This window comes from Bactrocera tryoni, chromosome 5, assembly GCF_016617805.1.
Source record: "Bactrocera tryoni isolate S06 chromosome 5, CSIRO_BtryS06_freeze2, whole genome shotgun sequence".
NCBI lineage: Eukaryota > Metazoa > Arthropoda > Insecta > Diptera > Tephritidae > Bactrocera > Bactrocera tryoni.
Genome location: NC_052503.1, coordinates 25,852,187 through 25,871,729, shown reverse-complemented (window position 1 = coordinate 25,871,729; position 19,543 = coordinate 25,852,187). Strand labels below are relative to the sequence as shown.

At 35.9% G+C, this 19,543-nt stretch overlaps 1 protein-coding gene across 7 annotated transcripts in view; it reads left to right on the top strand.

Moving 5' to 3' along the window:
* LOC120778786 (titin) overlaps positions 1 to 19,543 on the top strand; it is a 107,084-nt gene that overhangs the window by 38,346 nt on the left and 49,195 nt on the right. For 5 of the 7 annotated variants that reach the window (XM_040110777.1, XM_040110776.1, XM_040110774.1 and 2 more), the window contains exons 15-19: positions 8,745 to 14,276; positions 14,611 to 15,846; positions 17,826 to 17,893; positions 17,969 to 18,272; positions 18,747 to 18,821. In XM_040110777.1, coding sequence (XP_039966711.1) covers positions 8,745 to 14,276; positions 14,611 to 15,846; positions 17,826 to 17,893; positions 17,969 to 18,272; positions 18,747 to 18,821 — 7,215 coding nt within the window. The remainder of the gene's footprint in view (positions 1 to 8,744; positions 14,277 to 14,610; positions 15,847 to 17,825; positions 17,894 to 17,968; positions 18,273 to 18,746; positions 18,822 to 19,543) is intronic. The other 2 variants (XM_040110779.1, XM_040110781.1) reach the window with 2 other exon arrangements.

Genomic DNA, 19,543 nt, shown 5'->3' with positions numbered 1-19,543 from the left:
CGAAAACTCGCAAAAAACAGCTTCGAATACACGCTCATCTCAAAAAACAGAGGCAAACAATGGAGCACCTGGACAATATTATTTTTAGACCAAAAAAACAGACCAATTACTCATATTTTTACTATATATATGTATGTATGTCTACGAACATCTACAATATATGCTGTATATCTGTCTATGTTTCAAAATGTTGCCAGCTACAAAATCTCATGTCAATATGTCAAAAACAATTTCAAAACGAATGGGGTCAACGTATTTTAAATGATTTTATTTCACCCAAAGGGAAGTGAAGGGAAAACGCAACATTTCGTAAGCAAGACAACCGACAAGAGGAAATGAAATTAGTATAAATAATATGGTGGGATCTGGGATGCTGCTTTTAGAAACTTCAAAACTTGTGTGAAATGTTTATGTTAGAATTGGAGCAAACGACCACATAAAATGAGCTTTGTAAATGTACAAATGTATATATGTATGTACCTAAGTAATTAATTATGTATGAAAGGGTCGACAGGAATTTTTTGTCTCACGTCTAAACATTTACTCTTCATACAATTTTCGTGTAAAAATTATTTTATGTATATGCAACCTATTTTTAGTATATACGTATGTATTTCCAGTGAAATTTTCAACCCATTTCCTCTCCAAAATAATTTTAAAGCATCTTTAATTTAATGAAGAAAAAGTCTCAATATTTCCAAAGTGTTTCTAAAAAGTTGATGGATTTTTGGAAAAATTTGTTAGAGAAACAAAATGTTAAATATTTAGTTACTTTTTAGGCAGGCTTCCGAGCATCTTTCAAGCAGAAATCTTTGCTATAAATCACACAAAACAGTCTGCAAAACTCAATCTCCACCGCAACTATCGCAACCAGCATATCGCTATACTTAGCGATAGTCAATCGGCACTAAAGGAATGCGACATTCTAAGCTGCTTCTGGCGGGTACAACCTCACAGGGTTTAAGAAAATGATCAAACTCCCCAGAGACAAATTCCGCCTCCTTGTCGCGCTCTATACAGGGCACTGCAGGCTCAGGACGCGCTTGGCCAACATGGGCATAGTCTCTTTCGCAAACTGTCGGTTCTGGGACATCATGAAACCACACAACACCATATTATGGATTACCCAGAAATTTGCCGAAGCAGACTCAAAGCTTTAGGATACATCTATGTATACAGGCATCAGATCACCACATTCGCGCCCGGCAGGCTCTTGGAATTATTCAAGATGCTTGAACTTAGTGATCAAATATGATCATAGGGGAGGCCACAAGAGACCGTAGGTCGCAGTGCAAAACCTCAATTTAACTATCTATCTACCTGTCTACTTCTCAGGTGAACATTGAACTAAAATTATTGATTTTTCATCGTTTTATAGCTAAAAGGTATTTTACAAAAAATTTCTAAATAGAAAAAGTGGAGTCTTGCATCTAAATTTTTACTTTCAAACTCATCAAAATTCTAAGTCTTTCGATTTTACCACAAAACTACTAAAATTTCAACCATAAATATTTCCTACAGGTCTTAATTTTCGCTTAAAATATTTAAATATACATTAAATATTTTCCTAAAGGGAACAAATTACAAAACCATTTTTTGCCTACATGGTACTTAGTGAGTATGTTAATACCCGATTGCATGCTGTAGCAACGGGCAATATTTCAAGCCGCAAATGGGGTCAATGAATTATTTTTAAAATTTAGGCAAGGAAACAGCAGTTCATGAAGCTAACATTGCGCTGCTAATATTTTGAGCAGGAAATGCTCAACTGAATATCTTTCGAGCAGCAAAGTTTAGGGTAATTTGTAGATTAAAAATGCAGAGATTAACACATACCACATAGCTGTTGCAACAGCGCAACAGAGCAACAATGTTGCACCAAGATGGGTGATTTCTTCATGGGGCGTGCGATGAATTAAGTAAGCATTTGTTTGTTTAGCCTACGAAATTGCATTACAGAAGTGATTTCTGTGGTGTAAAGAATTTTTCAGGCGTTCCGAACAATTACAGTAAATGAGCTGAGCAGAAATTTGTATATGTTGGTACTCTCAGTGGGATGGAAAATATAGTATTGGGAAAGAAGATGAAAAATTATATAAAAAAAAGTAAAATTTTGAGTTTTGTTTGCATTTTTTTCAATATGCAAGCATATTTTTAGCAGTGGTTAGCAATTCGGTTAGTGCTTTTTAGTAATGGTTAGTAATTCGTTTGGTGCTTTTTTAGTAGTGGGTAGCAAGTCGGTTAATGCAATACCACGATAAACAATCGCTGAACGTATTGCTGAAATGAAAAAGGTTTCTGAAAAATCTATAAACTGCTGCATAGATTTCTTTTTCGAAAAGTAGTCGAAAATCGCCGCTAGTAGAGTTGCATATTTATGTAAGAGACGCAAACAAAACCTCTTTCATTTATTTTTACGAAATTTAGTTAAAAAATTTGGAAATTTTATACTCATATTGGTTAGTCGAAAAAGTACTTTCGTATTTCTAATCAAACTTCAACATTTTTTTATATTTATAATGAACAATAATCAGCAAAAAAGTAACATTTTGGTTGACCACTTTTTGCCATTTTTCCGCTAGAGACATGAGTAAATATTTCAAATCGAATTTTCCAGAGCGGAAGCAAGCAAACCACTGTTGTGCTACACGAACTGACACAGCATCGTCTCCGTAAACTTCACAAATTTCATTGGTGGCTTGTGGCATTCTTACTTTTTTTTACAAAAATCTTCAAAATGTAGCTATTTTCTTCATTATTAAACAGCTGTAACATTTTTTTAACTTCCCCGAATCTAATTTTTTAGATTAAATGAAGCTTAAAATCTCACCTTTCCAACACTATATGGTATGACACAATGTGATTGGTAACACAAGAGATATACGACTGCAATGACATCTATTGACAAAATACGAAAAGACTTTTTCGACCTTTTAATATATTCATTCAAAAAATTATAAAATTTATAATATACAAAAATTTCAAAAATGTATATTTATAAAAAGTCATATTATTCAGTCAATTTTACTATTTTCAATATAATATTTTTCTGTCTGTATACAAAATTATATACTTAAGCGCATGCTGATGAAAAGCTACAAAAGAACATACATCCATCAAGGCGTGTGTCTACAAATCCACACTAGAAATTTATATCTGAAAACGTCTGTCTATAGGTATATATGCTGCTCACCTGACACATTTAATTAAATAAAAATTGTTTAAGGTTAAATCAGCTAAGTTTTAGACCATGAATTTTGCACCTCAAAAGCGCTTGAAAGCAGCATTATTAAGATTTATTTCGCCTTCATACAAAAATTTAGTAGTGTGAAGATCAACTATCAAACAAAATGAACTTGAATGTAAATACGCTTAATAACATATCAATGTTTACATATTTTTGCACAGAAAAAAGGAAAAAATTACATGCCAAATTCATAATTTTCGCGCAAAAATCCGCAATCAAGGGCCATGAAAGATGAAATATGCAATGCACTTAGGAATAATTAGCTGTTGCCAACAAATCATAGAAAAATGTATATATGTCTACATATGTATAAAAATATATATCTATACATTAATTTATAGGGGTGTATATATACATACATATATGTATTTGTACTCGAAAAAATATTTGAAAAATGCATAAATATGTTTATAAATCAGACAAATAATTATAAGCGTGCAAAACTTGAGAGAGATATATGTGTGTGCATGTATATATGTATATGTATATATATATATAAATATATATTATATTATAATTTCAAATCACACCATATGCATTTGCTATATTGACCACCTGTGATGATGAGTGTATAGTTTCTATGAAAAAAATTCAAATTTATAAACATACATATGTATATACACATGGCTAACTATGATTCGCTCATAAAAATTATACATTATACACATAAAATATATAGCTAAATATGACACGCACCAACAAATATCTTTGCAAAAGCAATAATTATGTCTCATAGTTAATTTTAGTACAAGTACTAATGTCTCACCTGGGATGACTGTACAAAATACAATAAATATATATGTATACGCATTAGGATGTCCACAAATGTCAACTGAAATTTCAGTTTTTTTTAAAGCAAGCAATTCAACGTAAATGAGCTCTTTATTTTCAATTTAAATCGTGCGTAATATATATTTAACTTTCCATGTAAGTATATAACATGGGATTTTTTGATGATTCGCCTTAAACAAGTAAACCTAGAAACTTGAGTAAATGATATTTGAGTACAAAATTTTCCATTCTACAAAAAAGGTCTTAATCATTTTCTCCATAAAACTGCTCATTTAGAAACTATACGCAGTTAAAGTTATACATCAGTTGTGCTGAGCTTTCATGCAAGTGATTTATATATTCAGGGTTACTCATACGACATGGTGTACTTTAGGAATATATAACTTTAACTGCTTATAACTCTTACAAGAATACTTTTTATAGAAAACAAATTAACTTCTGTTTAGGGCGAAAAATTTACTTGCTTTGGAGATTACAAATTTATTACAAAAGATAAAAAATATGTAAATTCTATGTTACTCATACGACATGGTGTACTGTAGGAATACTGTAGGTACTCATATTTAATACATAAATTTAACAGCGTATAACTTTTACTTGAATATTTTTACGAAAAAAAATATCGAAACCTTCTTTGTAGGACGAAAAATTTGAAAATTGAAGATTAAAATTTTATTGCAAAAGTTAAAAAAAATTCCATGTAAAATAATATAAACGTAAATAATATATATAAAAAAAGTAAAATATTCTAGACGGGGTTTGAATTGAAAATAAAGAGTTTGTTTACGTTGGATCTCTTGGATCAACTTGCAGAATAACGGATACCCTAATATATATACATATTTACATAAAAATCTGCATAAAACGATTTTTTGAAATGCTGCTTTTTAATAATAAAAGAAAACAAAAAAGTAAGCAAATGATGAGAGTCACGTTGCTATTTTTGCACCCGTGCAGGTACCTTCTTTATGTATTTTATAAAACTACATATGTATAAACTTACTTTATGCTTGCTTACGGGCAGACAATATAGATTTTTCCACATACAAACAGTTGTGTGTGATGAAGTCACAGGCGTGTGCAAATATTAATATAAAAATATATGCATATGCAAAGAGAAAATATATTTTATATATTATAAACATCTGTATATACACATATTTCTCTATACAATTATTATTAATAAACAAAATTAAATCAAATTAAGTGTTAAATTTATACATTTATACGAGCGTATATAAATAAAAATGTGTTAATCAATGCGAACACACACGCACACACTTAAGTGGTGGGCAGCTCAAAGTAGAGAATTTTTAGAAATTATTAATTTAATTAGCGCTGAAAAGTTTTCACCTTAAACTATGCGAAAAATGGACGGTGAATTCTCACATTATCTTATGATGCTATAGAACTACAAATATGTATACATACATACATACATATATATGTACATTAACAAATTTGATAAATATTCACAGCTCGTTGAGATCAAAAACGCAATAACTCTGTTTTATTAAAAAAGTTTTGATTTTTTTTTTTTTGGCGAGGGAAGAAAATGTTATATACCATCTGATCAAATTTGACCCGAACTGTCAATTACATTTGCACGCAATTCATTATTATTGCCTTCAAAATATACACTTGCGCCGAAATAAGCATGCCAACGCTTAATCCAATTCTCAGAACTTCTTTTATAAGCTTCGGCTGAGATGGTCTTGAGTGCCTGCAAATTTTGAGTTTTTCGGATAATTTTTTGTGCGCTCTTCAGTATATTGTTAAACTGTTTCGAAATTCATAAACTCACGTCTCGACTTTGATAAATAAATAGGGTCCAAATCTTTAAATTTATTCAGACGACTTCGATCAAACTTGATTGAGTCTGCCGATAAAAAGTGTTTAGACCGATTTGTTGTTTTTATAGGTTTTTCGTTTTTTTTTAATATGGAGATTGAAGGTCATCTATAAAGCACACAACTCTAATATATAGAAACTTTCAAAAACGTTAATAAAACCAAACAATCAATTAGTTAATTGACTAAATGTACTCAATTAAGCTTAAATAACTTGTTTTGATAGAAAGAGTTTGGATTTGGTTTGTTAAAAAAAATTCAATATAGACCATTTATTTCAACAGATTTGTTCAACTTAAGAAGGTATTAAGTCTGGAATAAACAAACGATTTTCTTTTTTCGTATTTTCAAAATTTAATTATTCACCTAACCTAACTTAACTATTCAAGAATATGTCTACAAGAGGACCCAAATCGGCATCCAAACTGAAACTAAAATTTTAAACGCGTTGAAAATACGAGTCTTCAAAAATTACCTGAAATTAATACCTCTAGACTAGAATATTACTCAAAGGGTAAACATTGATCTGTTTCAGTGTATACATTTGAAAGAAAAGTTCAACTTGCCAAAGTAATAATATCAAACCTTTGTTGACAATTGGTTAATTGACTAAATTTGTTAATTGACTCAATTAGTTAATAGACTCAATTACTTAATTGACTCAATTGGTTAATTGACTAAATTGGTTAATTGATTCAATTAGTTTATTGCTCCATTGTGTGGCACATGAAGACAATAAGCTGTTGAGTTACCGATATTCTCTTAATTGTCCAATTAGAACTACTTTTGGACACAGTATAACAGGTAGTTTCATAGCAGATACTTATATGGAAGATGAAGTAAATTCTCGGACATATTTATACAATATTTTACAAAATTAAGAAGTTAGATATGTACCATATATGCATCAAACTAGAAAAAAAGCTACATCAATTAAAATAAGTTGAGTTCTTTTGGGAGTAGATCATACTTATTAAATATCGATTTCGTTGAAAACTAAAGATTCGATAGGAATCATGAAAGGTTCCGAACTTTTTCAATTTGGTTAAAAGTGTTTGGTAGCTTGGTAGAAGAGCAAAAGCCAGGAACGATTGATCGCAAGAGGTCACACTTCGCTATCAATAAGCCCATTGTGCTATCAAATTTTTGGCATAATGCAATATAAGTTACTGTGACTTTTGAAGTAACTTGTAAAGGTTTGGTGTATAAAGTCTTATGTTGAAGTAGTTAATAGACGCTATGTGAAAGATATAGTACTATATATCACGAATTCTTTAAATGAATAATTTTTAATAGTTTGAATACAAATCGTCAAACATTAATTTGTACATACCTAAAAATGGACTAACAATGTCTATCTCAATAACTAACTCAAAACTATCAAACTGAAGTTCAGCTTCTATATCTTATAGTTAGAGAACCCAAAGTGTTTTTGTTTATACTTAAGAAATATACATTCTTAAGCGTTTAGTCATGGAAAGTAAATTGCCGAACAAAAATATACATTTTAAAAATAATTTTAAAATAGGAAGAAAATTAAAAGCAAAATATCCATTAATAATCTTCCGAATATAAATGCGGCTATAAATTGGATAAAACTTGTCAGAATGAATATTTATAGTTTTTAAAATACCTTTAATACGCCCATTCAATAAAATGACGCGGGGGATTTAAGTAGTATATATACATTTTTATATACTATATTTTTTTTATATTGTGGTATATAATTATACATATTTATGTATTTCTAAAGAAATTTGTGGCTTCAATATTAAGAGGGCACTAAACAGCCTTCGCCACTTAATAAACGATCACTGAACTCAATGGAAAGTGTGTAGGTGGCGGAATTGTTTACAGGCATGTAAAATGAGGCTTTAATTAATATGCCATTAATATAAAATATAAGTAAATGTGTATAATAAAGATAGTGCTAAAGTGATGGGAGTAAAGTTCTAAAGAGCAATATTCTGCTCAACATTTAAATTTTTATGAACTTCATATTAGAATTCTGATTTACAGTTATCCCTCTAAGAAACTCAAAGCCTGTAGTATATTTTTTTGATATTTCCTGCATTTAGATTGAAAGTTTTTTTGTTTTTTATAGCTGATATACTAAATTACTTTCAATTTCAGTAATTGCCTGGAGTCCCAAGTACCGAAAAACAGTTCGAAGCGACCGCTTCAGAAGGTCCACGTCATTAGTATACGTTAATGATAAATATTGTAGAATTGTTATTACGTGGAAGCATTCTTAATATAAAAATTTTCTCTACATAGTCCTTTGCCTAACCTCATATGCAGAAATCGACTGCGATTCTCGACTTGAGATTTCGCAGAAGTCTTTATGTAAGGTAGTTTTCGTGTTGGAATGCAATTAACGGAAACATACGGGTTCAATTCGGATGCCTAATGAATAAATATTTTAATAAACTCATTCAAGTATTGCATTTAGGGCTTGCTATTAGACTTTGAACCCGTGATACTTCGAGTATTAATCTAGCACTCAAACCAGTACAGCTACAGCGACCATAAATCTTAATTCTAGGAATCTCTATATATCGATTCTAAAATTCTAAACTTGAACACAAATCTTATAATACGAATATCTAAAAACCCTCACGTATAAACAAGATGGAACGAAATCACAAAAACTGGTATGTACTCACTTCCTGCTGAACTAGAAAACCAGCCGCTTTGCATTCAGCTTTCTACAATGCTTTCGCTCTTAAATCAGCGCAATAAATGAAATTTTTAGACGATAGACATGGACTTGCTTCGACCACAAGCTTATTTAAACAATTATAAACTGAATCCATTTTGCAACGCGTTTTATTAATCCATTGTAATATTTTTAGAGCGACGCATTTCGGCTTTCCAGTTACGGCCAATTGATTCCGTTGAAGATGAGACCTCATCCTCAGGCAAAGAAGACAGCTCACCTGAGTCGCCACACGCCCAGCAGCCCGGCGCACCACAGTATGGCCAATATTTGGCTATCAATGGGCAAGCACCACATCAGGGGCGTCCACGTACGAAGAAACCACGCAGTAAATCATTGCAGCCACAATCAAATATAGTACCATGGCGTAAATCATCCCGACCACGACGTGGTCGTTCGCTAGATAAGCAACCCTTCTTCCCCGGTTACAAACCGGAACCAATTAAATCATGGAAAGAGGAAACGATAAGTCTGAAACCGACACCAATCGAAAAGAAAGTCATTCCAAAAATGGAAGCCGCTAAGGTTGAACTCAAATCCATTAAGGAACAACGTAATCAGGGTTTGATGGGTATCGGGGCAACGCTCGATCAAATCATCGCTGGTAAGACTGAAAAGGAAGCCATTCCATGGATTGTAATGCGTGATAAATTGAAACATGTCGAAAGTGTGCAAAAACAATTAGACAAATTCGATTTGGATGAAGTGTATCTGCGACCACTCGAACAGCCAATAGTGACAGATCAAAAAGTACCACAACAGGCACAAGAACAACAAGAACAAATTGAACGTACCAAAGAGATACAGCGACTGCGTAGCATGGAGAGCATTGAAATCAACGAGATGACGGAACAAATCGAGAAGTTGATAACGAAACATCAAAAGGAAGATGCCATACCATGGAAGGAGATGCGTCAACATTTGAAGAGTGTACAACGTGTCACTAATCAAATTGAGAAGTTCAAAATTGAAGAAGTAGAATTGCGCCCACTGCCAACACAGACCGCAACTACACAGGAAATAAGTGAGACAACTCAAAGCACTGTCTCAATGATGGTCGATGAGAGCTCTAAGGGCTCAATACAGAAGGTGGTACGCAAAGAGCAATTGCAACAGTATGAAGATGTCAATGAGGTACACAAACAACAGTATGTCATAAGTGAAGACATTAACTTGCTGAGTGTTGCTGAACGTGAGAAACTGGAAGCACAACGCATCATTCAACAGCAGCAAGCTGTAAACTGGCGCCAAGGACGTAAAGTACCCGCATTGCAGCCACTCACCTCGATGGAGGATACTTCAATATTGAAGACTGGTGTTACGACCCAGGAAAAGTTCGAGCAAAGCTTGCAACAACAAAAATACACCACCGTCGAGGATTCAAAGATGATGAGCATCGAAGAGTATGAACATCTGCAAATGATGAAGCGTACACAAGAGGATAAGGCTGTAGAATGGCGTCAACAGCGTCAAGTGCAAGAATTCCAACAAACTGAGGATTCCACGAGGTTGTCATTACAACAACGACAAGATACGGAGGAACAGCAATTTACACAGCCGCAACCGACCCTGTGGGATCGTGGTAGGAAGAAGCCACAACCTCAACAGGCACAATCTCAAGCACCACAACCCACTCAGCAACAACCTGAGCAACCTAAGACTTATGAGGAAGCAGTGGATGTGCTGCCTGAGGAGCCGGTGCCAGTAAAACCAGCCGAACAACCTACGCCCGTTATGTGGGAACGTGGTAGAAAGAAAACGACAACACAACAACAGCAAATCACTGAAATACAACAAGCCACTGAAGTAGTACAACAACAATTCGTGGAACAGCAACAAATAATGGAACAAAGAGAATTTGTTGAAGAAACCAAGAAGACCAGCGTACGTAAAGCAATTGCGCCACGGGAGCCTGAACAGAAAATGGAGCAAGTTTTACTCAAGCCCACACCACGCCCGCGTCCGAAGATAGCACAAAAGACTGAAGAAGTGCACTCACAAACCTTGAAACGCACGCAAATGACACATGTTGTGGAAGAACAACCGACGAAAGCATACGAGGAAGCTGTGGATACACTTGAGGAAGAGGTAGTTCCGCAACAGCCGGTTGCACCCGAACCAGTACTGTGGGAACGTGGAAAGAAGAAACCCACTAAGGTTGAGGAGGTAATTGCTGAACAACCACTGAAAACTTATGAAGAGGCTGTGGATGAACTTCCAGAGCAATCTGTATCACAGATCCCAGAACAGCCTCAACCTGTATTGTGGGAACGCGGCAAGAAGAAACCTACCGTGCAACCAGCAGTGGTAGAGCAAGTTGAACAACAAGAGCAAACTATTGGGCAACAAACTGTGGTGGAAGAGGTTAAGAAAGTTACACGTAAGGTTATACCAAAAGAGCCAGAAGAAAAGATGGAACAAGTGGTGCTTAAGCCAACACCGCGACAAAAACCAAGAGATGCACCCAAAGCTGAGGAAGTGCAACTTAAACCCGCCAAGCGACCACAACCAACACACGCTACGGAAGAAGATCAACAGCAACCAACGAAAACATACGAAGAAGCAGTTGATGAACTTCCTGAAGAACCGAAACCACAGCAACCAGAGCAACAACCGGTCTTATGGGAGCGTGGTAAGAAGAAACCTATCAAACCTGTAGAGGAAAAGGTGGAAGAGGTTGAACAAAAGGTAGAAGAACACATTTCGGAAGAAGTGACCGTCATTGAGGAAACTAAAAAGAAGGCTGCACGTAAAATTATTCCACAAGAGCCAGAAAAAATGGAACAAGTGGTGCTCAAACCTACACCAAGACAGAAACCCAAGGAAACGCCAAAGGCGGAAGAAGTACAATTAAAACCAACTAGACGTCCACAGCCAACACAAGTCGTTGAAGAAAAGCCACAAGAACCAACGAAAGCATACGAAGAAGCTGTAGATGAAATAACCGAAGAGACAGCTCAAGTTGAAGAACAACCGCAACCTGTTATGTGGGAACGTGGTAAGAAAAAGAAGCCTATTAAGCACACAGAAGAGAAGGTAGAAGACATTCCCGTACCACAAACACAAGAAGAAGTGGTTGATGTAATCGAGGAGCCCAAACCAGAGCAACCAGAAGAGAAACCTGTACTGTGGGAACGTGGTAAGAAAAAACCAAAGGCCGAAGAAGTTGAAATTGTCGAAACGCAGAAAGAAGAAGTACAAGAACAAGAAGTAGTTGAGAAAAAGAAGGTCAAGAAAATTAAGAAACGCCCAAGCGTGACTGAGATAGTACAAACTGAAGACGTAGCACCAACGGTTGAAGAAGAAGAAGTTATTGAAGAAGTGCCCGAAGAGACGCAACCAATAATTGACGAAGACAAAACGATAGAAGAGACAACAGAAATTGTGGAGAAAGTCAAAACAAAGAAAGTCAAGAAACCAAAAGTGAAGCCAGAAGAAATTGAAGTTACGGAAACTCCAGAAGAAGTTGTTGAAGATGTCAGTATTGTAGAAGAAACCGTTGAAGAAAAGAAGCCTAAAGTCAAAAAGGTGAAGAAACCTAAGAAGGAGAAAACTGCCGACGATGTTGAAGAAATTCAGCCTGAGGAAGAAGAAGAAGAAACACAGCCAGAAGAACCGGTGCCAGAAGAACCAGTGCCAGAAGAAAAGGTACCGATTAAACGTAAAGAGATCAAACCACAAGAGCCTGAACAAGTAGAAAAGGTGACACTTAAACCGGTACCACGCAAACAGTTGCCGAAACCAGAGCAAGAAAAACCAGAAGAAGTCACACTCAAACCATTTAAGAAACATGTAGTTTCTGAAGATCTGCAGCAGCCCACAGAGGTGGAAACTCATGAAGAGGTTCCTGAAAAAGTCGTCGTCGAGGTCATCGAAGAAGTCACGAAGAAACGCATCAAGAAGAAGAAGCCCAAGAAAAAGACAGCTGAGCAAGACGAGGAGGAGGAAGACGAACAACCTACCGAAGAAGTAGAAGAGGAAGAAGAGGAAATTGTAGAACCTGCTCCAGAAACAGAAGAGCAACCAATCGAAGAAGTTGTACAAACAACAGAGATTGTACCACAACCCAAGCCGATAGCTAAACCAGTACCAGTAGAAGAAAAGGTGGAAGAAGTTTCACTGAAACCAATAAGAAAAGTTAAAAAGCCTTTACCTGAAGAACAAACCATCGAGGAGGTAAAACTTAAGCCTGTAAGACGTCCCCAACAGGCGCCAGAAGAGCAACAGCTTGAAGAAGTAGTGTTGCAGCATGTCGAGAAACAAGCAGAAGAAATCATAGTTGAAGAAAAGAAAAAGACAAAGCGCGTTAAAAAGCCAAAGACAGAGGAATTGCCAGAAATACCAGATGCAGAGCCAGTGCAACTTGAAGAAGCTGAGCATTATGATATTGAAAAGGAACCTATTGTGGAGGAACCACAACCGCAAGTGCCTTGGAAGCGTGGCGAAAAGAAGAAGCCTGTCGAAGAACCCATTGAAGAAAAACAATTGCCTACAGGTAAGAGAAGACCACTAGCCGAAGAACAACCAGAGGAAGTCAAACTCAAGCCAATACCACAAAAACCGAAAGAAGAACCAGTGCAACCAATTAAAGAAGTACCAGCACCTAAATTGGCGCCCGAAGAACGACCACAACCCGAGGAGGAAGAACTTGAAATCACTCCCATACCCGTCGAAGATGAGACCAAGCCACAAAAGGAGAAGCCAAAGAAAGAAAAGAAGAAGAAACCGAAATTACAAAAGGCAACACCATCAGTTGATGAAATTACTGAAGAAATCGCTGAACCATTCAATGAACCAATCACCGAAGAAGATCAAGTCGATGAAATACCGATTGACGAAATCAAAGAAGTTGCCGTCTCCGAAGAGGTCTTACCCGAAGAGGAGGTTGTGCCAACAGAAGATGTAATCACCACAAAACAAAAGGCACATAAGAAACGCACAAAGCGACTAAAGGATGCATCTTTCGAAGATCAACCACAGTTACTTGAAGCCGAAATTGTGGATCTTGAAGCTGAAGAGATCATAACGCAAGAAACTTCACAAGAAGTCTCACAAAAGACAATTACACTTAAAAAGACTGAAGACAACCGACCACAATTCATAACTACAGAGCAATTGATCGAGCTCGATGTTGATGATGTGCGACGCGGTATTGACATGAAAATTACATCTAATATTGTCAAGAAAGAAACGCGACGTATCATCCTGGACGACAGTCAACCGTTACCCGAGCTTGAGCTAATCACACAAAAACGCATACAAGAGGGTATCGATATGTTGCCCGACGAAGAATTGATCGAAGATCAAAACGTGCCACAAAAGGAAGAGACCACAACATCCGAAGTGCAACGGCAAGAGCGTAAATTGGTGCGCAAGAAGAAGAAGGAAATCAAACCGCCACGTATTACCGAAAAGTTACGGCCAGTCATGTGCACACCCGAAGAGCCCACAGAGCTGGAGTGTAAGATTGAGGGCACACCATTCCCCGAAATCAGCTGGTATTTCAACGATGCGCTCTTATTCGCTTCGGAGAAATACGAAATTACGGTAATGGAAGATGTAGCCAAATTAAAAATAGCTAAGGTCACGCCCAGCGATGTGGGCGTATACACTTGCGAGGCGCGCAACGAAGCCGGCGTAGCAACGAGTCGTGCCAACATCTTTTTGGGTGAGTACGGGGTCTACGTGTGGGGAAGTGCGAATTTAGGGAATGGTACGAGCTTGAGATATTTTTCCGTATGACTTATGGGATTATATGTAACTGTTTGCAGTGGCTTTTGAGTACTTTTTCTTTCTTTACCATATACATATGTATTGTAACTCTATACTGTAAGCCCATCTAATAATTCTTATGTACAAATTTGTATATCTATCTATTGTATGTGTCCCCATAATTTATATACGCACAACAACACACTTTTACAGTACTCTATGTACAATACACTCAATATATTTGTAATTAAAACATAATTTACCTGCTCTTGAAATATTCAAAACTCTAGAAAAAGAACAAGGCATTGCACCACAATTCACAAAACCGCTCAAAATCGAGTTCACCGAAGAGAAGGAACCCGAATTGTTGAGAGTCACTGTTACGTGTCAAGTCGTCGGCAAGCCAATGCCACAAGTGAAATGGTATCGCGGCACTGAAGAGGTCATACCCAGCGAAACTGTACAGACTTTCTACAATGAAGAAACGGGCGATGTCGCTTTGGAGGTCATAAACCCGACACCGAATGAAGCGATCACATACTCCGTGCAAGCGCAAAACGATTTCGGACGTGCCATTGGCAATGCCAACATACTTAGCCGCGTCGAAGAGGCACCACTGGAGGTATTGAAACCACCTAAGGTGACCCCGCTAAGTGCACTAGTTATACCAACCGGTGGTACCTTGTTGTTCGAGGCCAAATATGAGGGTACGCCACGGCCGGAAATCGTTTGGCTGCGCAATGGACGTGAAATACAGATCAATGAAGACGTCACAATAGAAACCACCGAGACGACGACCACAATCAAAATAATCAATATGAATCGCAAACGTAGTGGTAAATATGAAGTATGTGCCAAGAATCCAGTTGGTGAGGCTAAATCTTCGGGTTCGGTAATGGTTACCGATCAAGCGCCCGACAAAGAGATTATACCACCACGTTTCATTCAACCGCTACAACCGAAATACTTTGGTGAAAATGAAGTTGCCATATTGGAGGCTGTTGTCACATCAGAACCACTGTCGTCATTCCAATGGTTTGTCAATCTTGAACCGATCAAGAGCTCAAACGAATGTCGTATAGTTTCGCAGGCGAACAAATCGACACTGCTGATCGAGAACTTCGAGCGTAAGTACGTTGGTCCGTACACGTGTCGTGCGGAGAATGTTGGCGGTTCAGTTACATCGACTGCAACCGTTAAATTACTGGAAGATAGTCCACAAGAGAGTGTGGAAGAATTCGAATCGCCACGATTCGTCGAAGAATTGTTAGAGCCGATTACGGTAATGGACGGTGAGGCATTATTGCTCACCTGCAAAGTGGTTGGCAAGCCGACGCCGCGCGTCGAATGGTATCATAATGAGGAGAAAATTGTGGAGACCAAAGAGACGTTAATATCACAGGATGCCGATGGCTTGTGTCAGTTGCAAATAACCGAAGTATTCCCCGAAAATGATGGCGAATACAAGTGTGTGGCCAGCAATAAAATTGGCGAAGCGCTAACAACGACATTTGTTAATATACAAGGTAGAGCAGCAAATGCACAAAAGCACTTCATTCAACACTAAAACCAATTAGAAATTACAAGCATTCTACTTAGTACAGAAAACAAAACCTCAACCCCATTCACAAAGAATCCTTCAACCCCACTCGTATATAACTTCTGCTTGTTCTTGTTCTAAGTTTGATGTCTTGCCGTGTGTTTCTCTTTGTTTAGCGTTATTTAACTTGGTTTTTGTTATTTGTTTTGTTTATTGTCTGTTGGTTAAAAGCATGCACTTCCCGGAAGTGAGCCATTACTCCCACTTTTCCGTTCCTCTAACTGTTTATCTACTGTATTTTCTTTTAACCCTCTCCTTATCTCTATCTTTTTCTCTCTTTTGTGTACATAAATAATTTAGAGTTTTGGAAATCGCTTAATATTTTTTCTATATACTAATTCTGTTGTCTTACAATTATTCATGAATTTAGTATTAGGAGTTATGAAAACAACTCATAACTTTTTTGAAACAATTTTTAACCAGAAATAACACTATTTGTATATATTCTTTCATTTAGGGAATTAAAATAAATTATCTTTCTTAATTCTTAATTCCTTTGGGGTTTATAATTACACATTTTACTATGAAATAATGTTTCGAGCAAGAAAAGTTTTTAGTCATCATTCAATTTACTCCTTTTAATCATGATCAAGAATAATTAGCGAAGTAGAATTCAAGATATATTGTTTTACCTGTGATCAAATTTGACCCGGAGTAACAAAAAATAGGCCCCACTGCAAAATACACAGAGACTTTAAGAATAATTAAACTAGAAGGCAAAATATACTATTTTATCCTCTGATCAAATTTGACCCGGACTGACAAAAAAAATAAGCTCACCTGCAAAATATCCAAAGATTTTAAGAACGATTAGTGAAATGGAAGGCAAAATATATTGTTTTACTTTCTGATCAAATTTGACCCGGACTGTCATAAAATAGGCTCACCTGCAAAATGACTTCTTTTTTCGTGCATTTCTTATGCGCTCCGGCTGACATGACCGGCCTTCAATGCCTTTTAATTTCTTTGGTTTCGGCTCATTTTTGGAGCGCCATTTACTAGATAGTTGAACAGTTTCGACGTCACATTCATAAACCCACGTCTCGCCATCAGTAATGTTATGTTTGATGAATGTGAAACCCTAACCTACCTTGTCAAGCATCTCTTTTGTGACCTCTTAAGTCTTTCTAAAGCAAATACTACGATTCTAAAGCACTGTTTTAACTTTTTCGATGTTATCGCCATTAACAGAAGCAGACGACTCGTAGGAAGAAAGTTTTTCATGACTTCACGATCTTCACTGAATGCTTCGTGCCACTCAAATACTTATTATAATGTGATAAATTCATCCTTCGCAACGATTTCAGTGATTGGCATATCGAGATCAATACTTCACTCGAACATAAAAAATAGTACCAATTTGGAAAGAAAATGTTTACTGATACGGTTTGATGACCAAACGACGATAATCCAATGACAAGTGACAAGTGACAAAAACAATATCTGTGTAATATTTCAAAATATGGGTCATAGTTGAAGCAATAGAGACTGGTATTGTATGAAATAGTTATAGAGGGCACACAATTAGTGTAGCAAGGTCATCAACGACCTAAATAACTTGTGAGAATCGGGACCAAATTAAAATCCTTAATTGTTAAACCTTACTCTAGAAGGACATAAATAGTTTTTAAGGAAGACCGAGTGTCGACGAAGACTCAAAACTGGGTTTTAGTAATTTCTTGAGTAAAAGTCCTCGGAACTTTAGACTATTGTGAGTTGTGTAGTGGTTTGTAATATAATGTATATAAAGATACTTGTTTTGTTTGCTGCTCTCTTTCTACTTTGTTTTTTTGAATGCCTTGTTTTATTATGTGACTCTCACTTAGTACCACTAATAGCGGTTTTTTCAATTAAAACTGCATTCAAATATGAAATATATATTTACAACTAACTTTCTTTTTATAGCATTTGAATATATCCCCGATTCTGAAATCACTGGACTCACTGGCTCCGAAGAGGATCTCCTGGATAAGGTATATTCCAAACAAATGTTCTGGGTTTTAGGTTACTTTTAGTTACGTCCATTTCTTTATTAAATCACATTGCAGACTCTTTCCATCGACGAACAAGCACCGAAAATCATTAAGAAATTACCTGAAAAAATCGAACCCAAAGAGGGTGAACTAGCGAAATTGGAAGTTAAAGTTATTGGTAAACCAAAACCCAAGGTCAAATGGCTGCGCGACGACGAAGAGATATTCGCTTCCGAGGAATATCAAATCGAAAATTTCGAAGATGGCACCTCAGTGCTGGTCATCAATCACGTCTATCCCGATGATGTGGGCGTCATTAGCTTTGAGGCGCACAATCCATTGGGTGTAGCCGTGACAACGGCGCTTTTTGCGGTCGAAGGTAGGACTTACGCAAGGCGTAGCATCTTTGTATTATGTAGAAAACTTTTATTGGTAAAGCAATTATAAGAATTGCATTATGTATGTTTAATATAAAATTCTGATTTTCAGCTAGCAGCGTTATAAATTAAATCCTTATCCCAAAAATCCACTGTACATAAATTCCTAACCTCAAAAGTATTTTGTTTACAAAAAATACATATTATACAGTATTTTTTATGCCAAATAGTATTTTTAAACTAACTAATTTACATATTTTAACACCTAACAGTATTTTTTAGTTTAGGTTATTTACCATAAAATATTTCTAGACTACCATAAGCTATCTTAATACATATACCATATGCTTAGAAGACACTTCTTTTCACAGAAAGTACACACACACAGGTTCTTACAGCTACTCGCTGGCAATCGTACTAATTAACTTCTTTACTTTACTATTTTTTTACTATAAAAATATCAAAAATATATTTAGGCATCGTTGGAACTAAGGACTACCGCAAACCGGAATGGGTAACGCATATGGAAGAAATGCAGAAGGCGCTTAAAGGTAAGCGGCATTCACTTAAGTCACTACAAATTTATGCCATTTTCATGTGAATTGGTATAAAATTTGTAAATTTCTCTAAATATTGTCTGTGTTTTGTTATCCTTTCTATATAAATATATGTGTATATGTGTTTTAATCTACTTCAACATACCAATTAGCAATAAAAAATCAACAAATACCCTAATACTTCCCTGTTTCGAAAAAAAATTATATGAAAAATTTGAAAATTCCCCACTGTCGCTATTTTCTATGTGTTTCTATCTGTTTTTTTACACTGTACTGTCTTGTCCAAGTCCAAAAAACAAGCAACAAAAACATGTACTTTACTCGAAAAAAATTATAAGCGACAAGTACCGTTAAAATTCAATTAAAACAATATATACATACATACAAGTACATACTAATAAACGTATGTATGTATTTCCTTTTGTATAAATAAAGCTTTTTATGTGTGTGTAACGTAAAAGCTAGCACCATAAAGCCATAAAAGCTTACCCCCAAGCCCCATCCTAAACAGTGAAAATTATATGTCTATACTAGCCAAATACCCCCCAGCCCCCCACAAAACAAAGTATACGCCATAAAACAGTTTTCGATTACATTTTAGCATTACAAAAACATTTTTGGAAAGTACCTACATATCTTTTTTACAGTATACATACAGTTAAATCACTGCTCATCAAAGCAACATTGGCATCGTGAATTCGAGACTAAACAAGTAG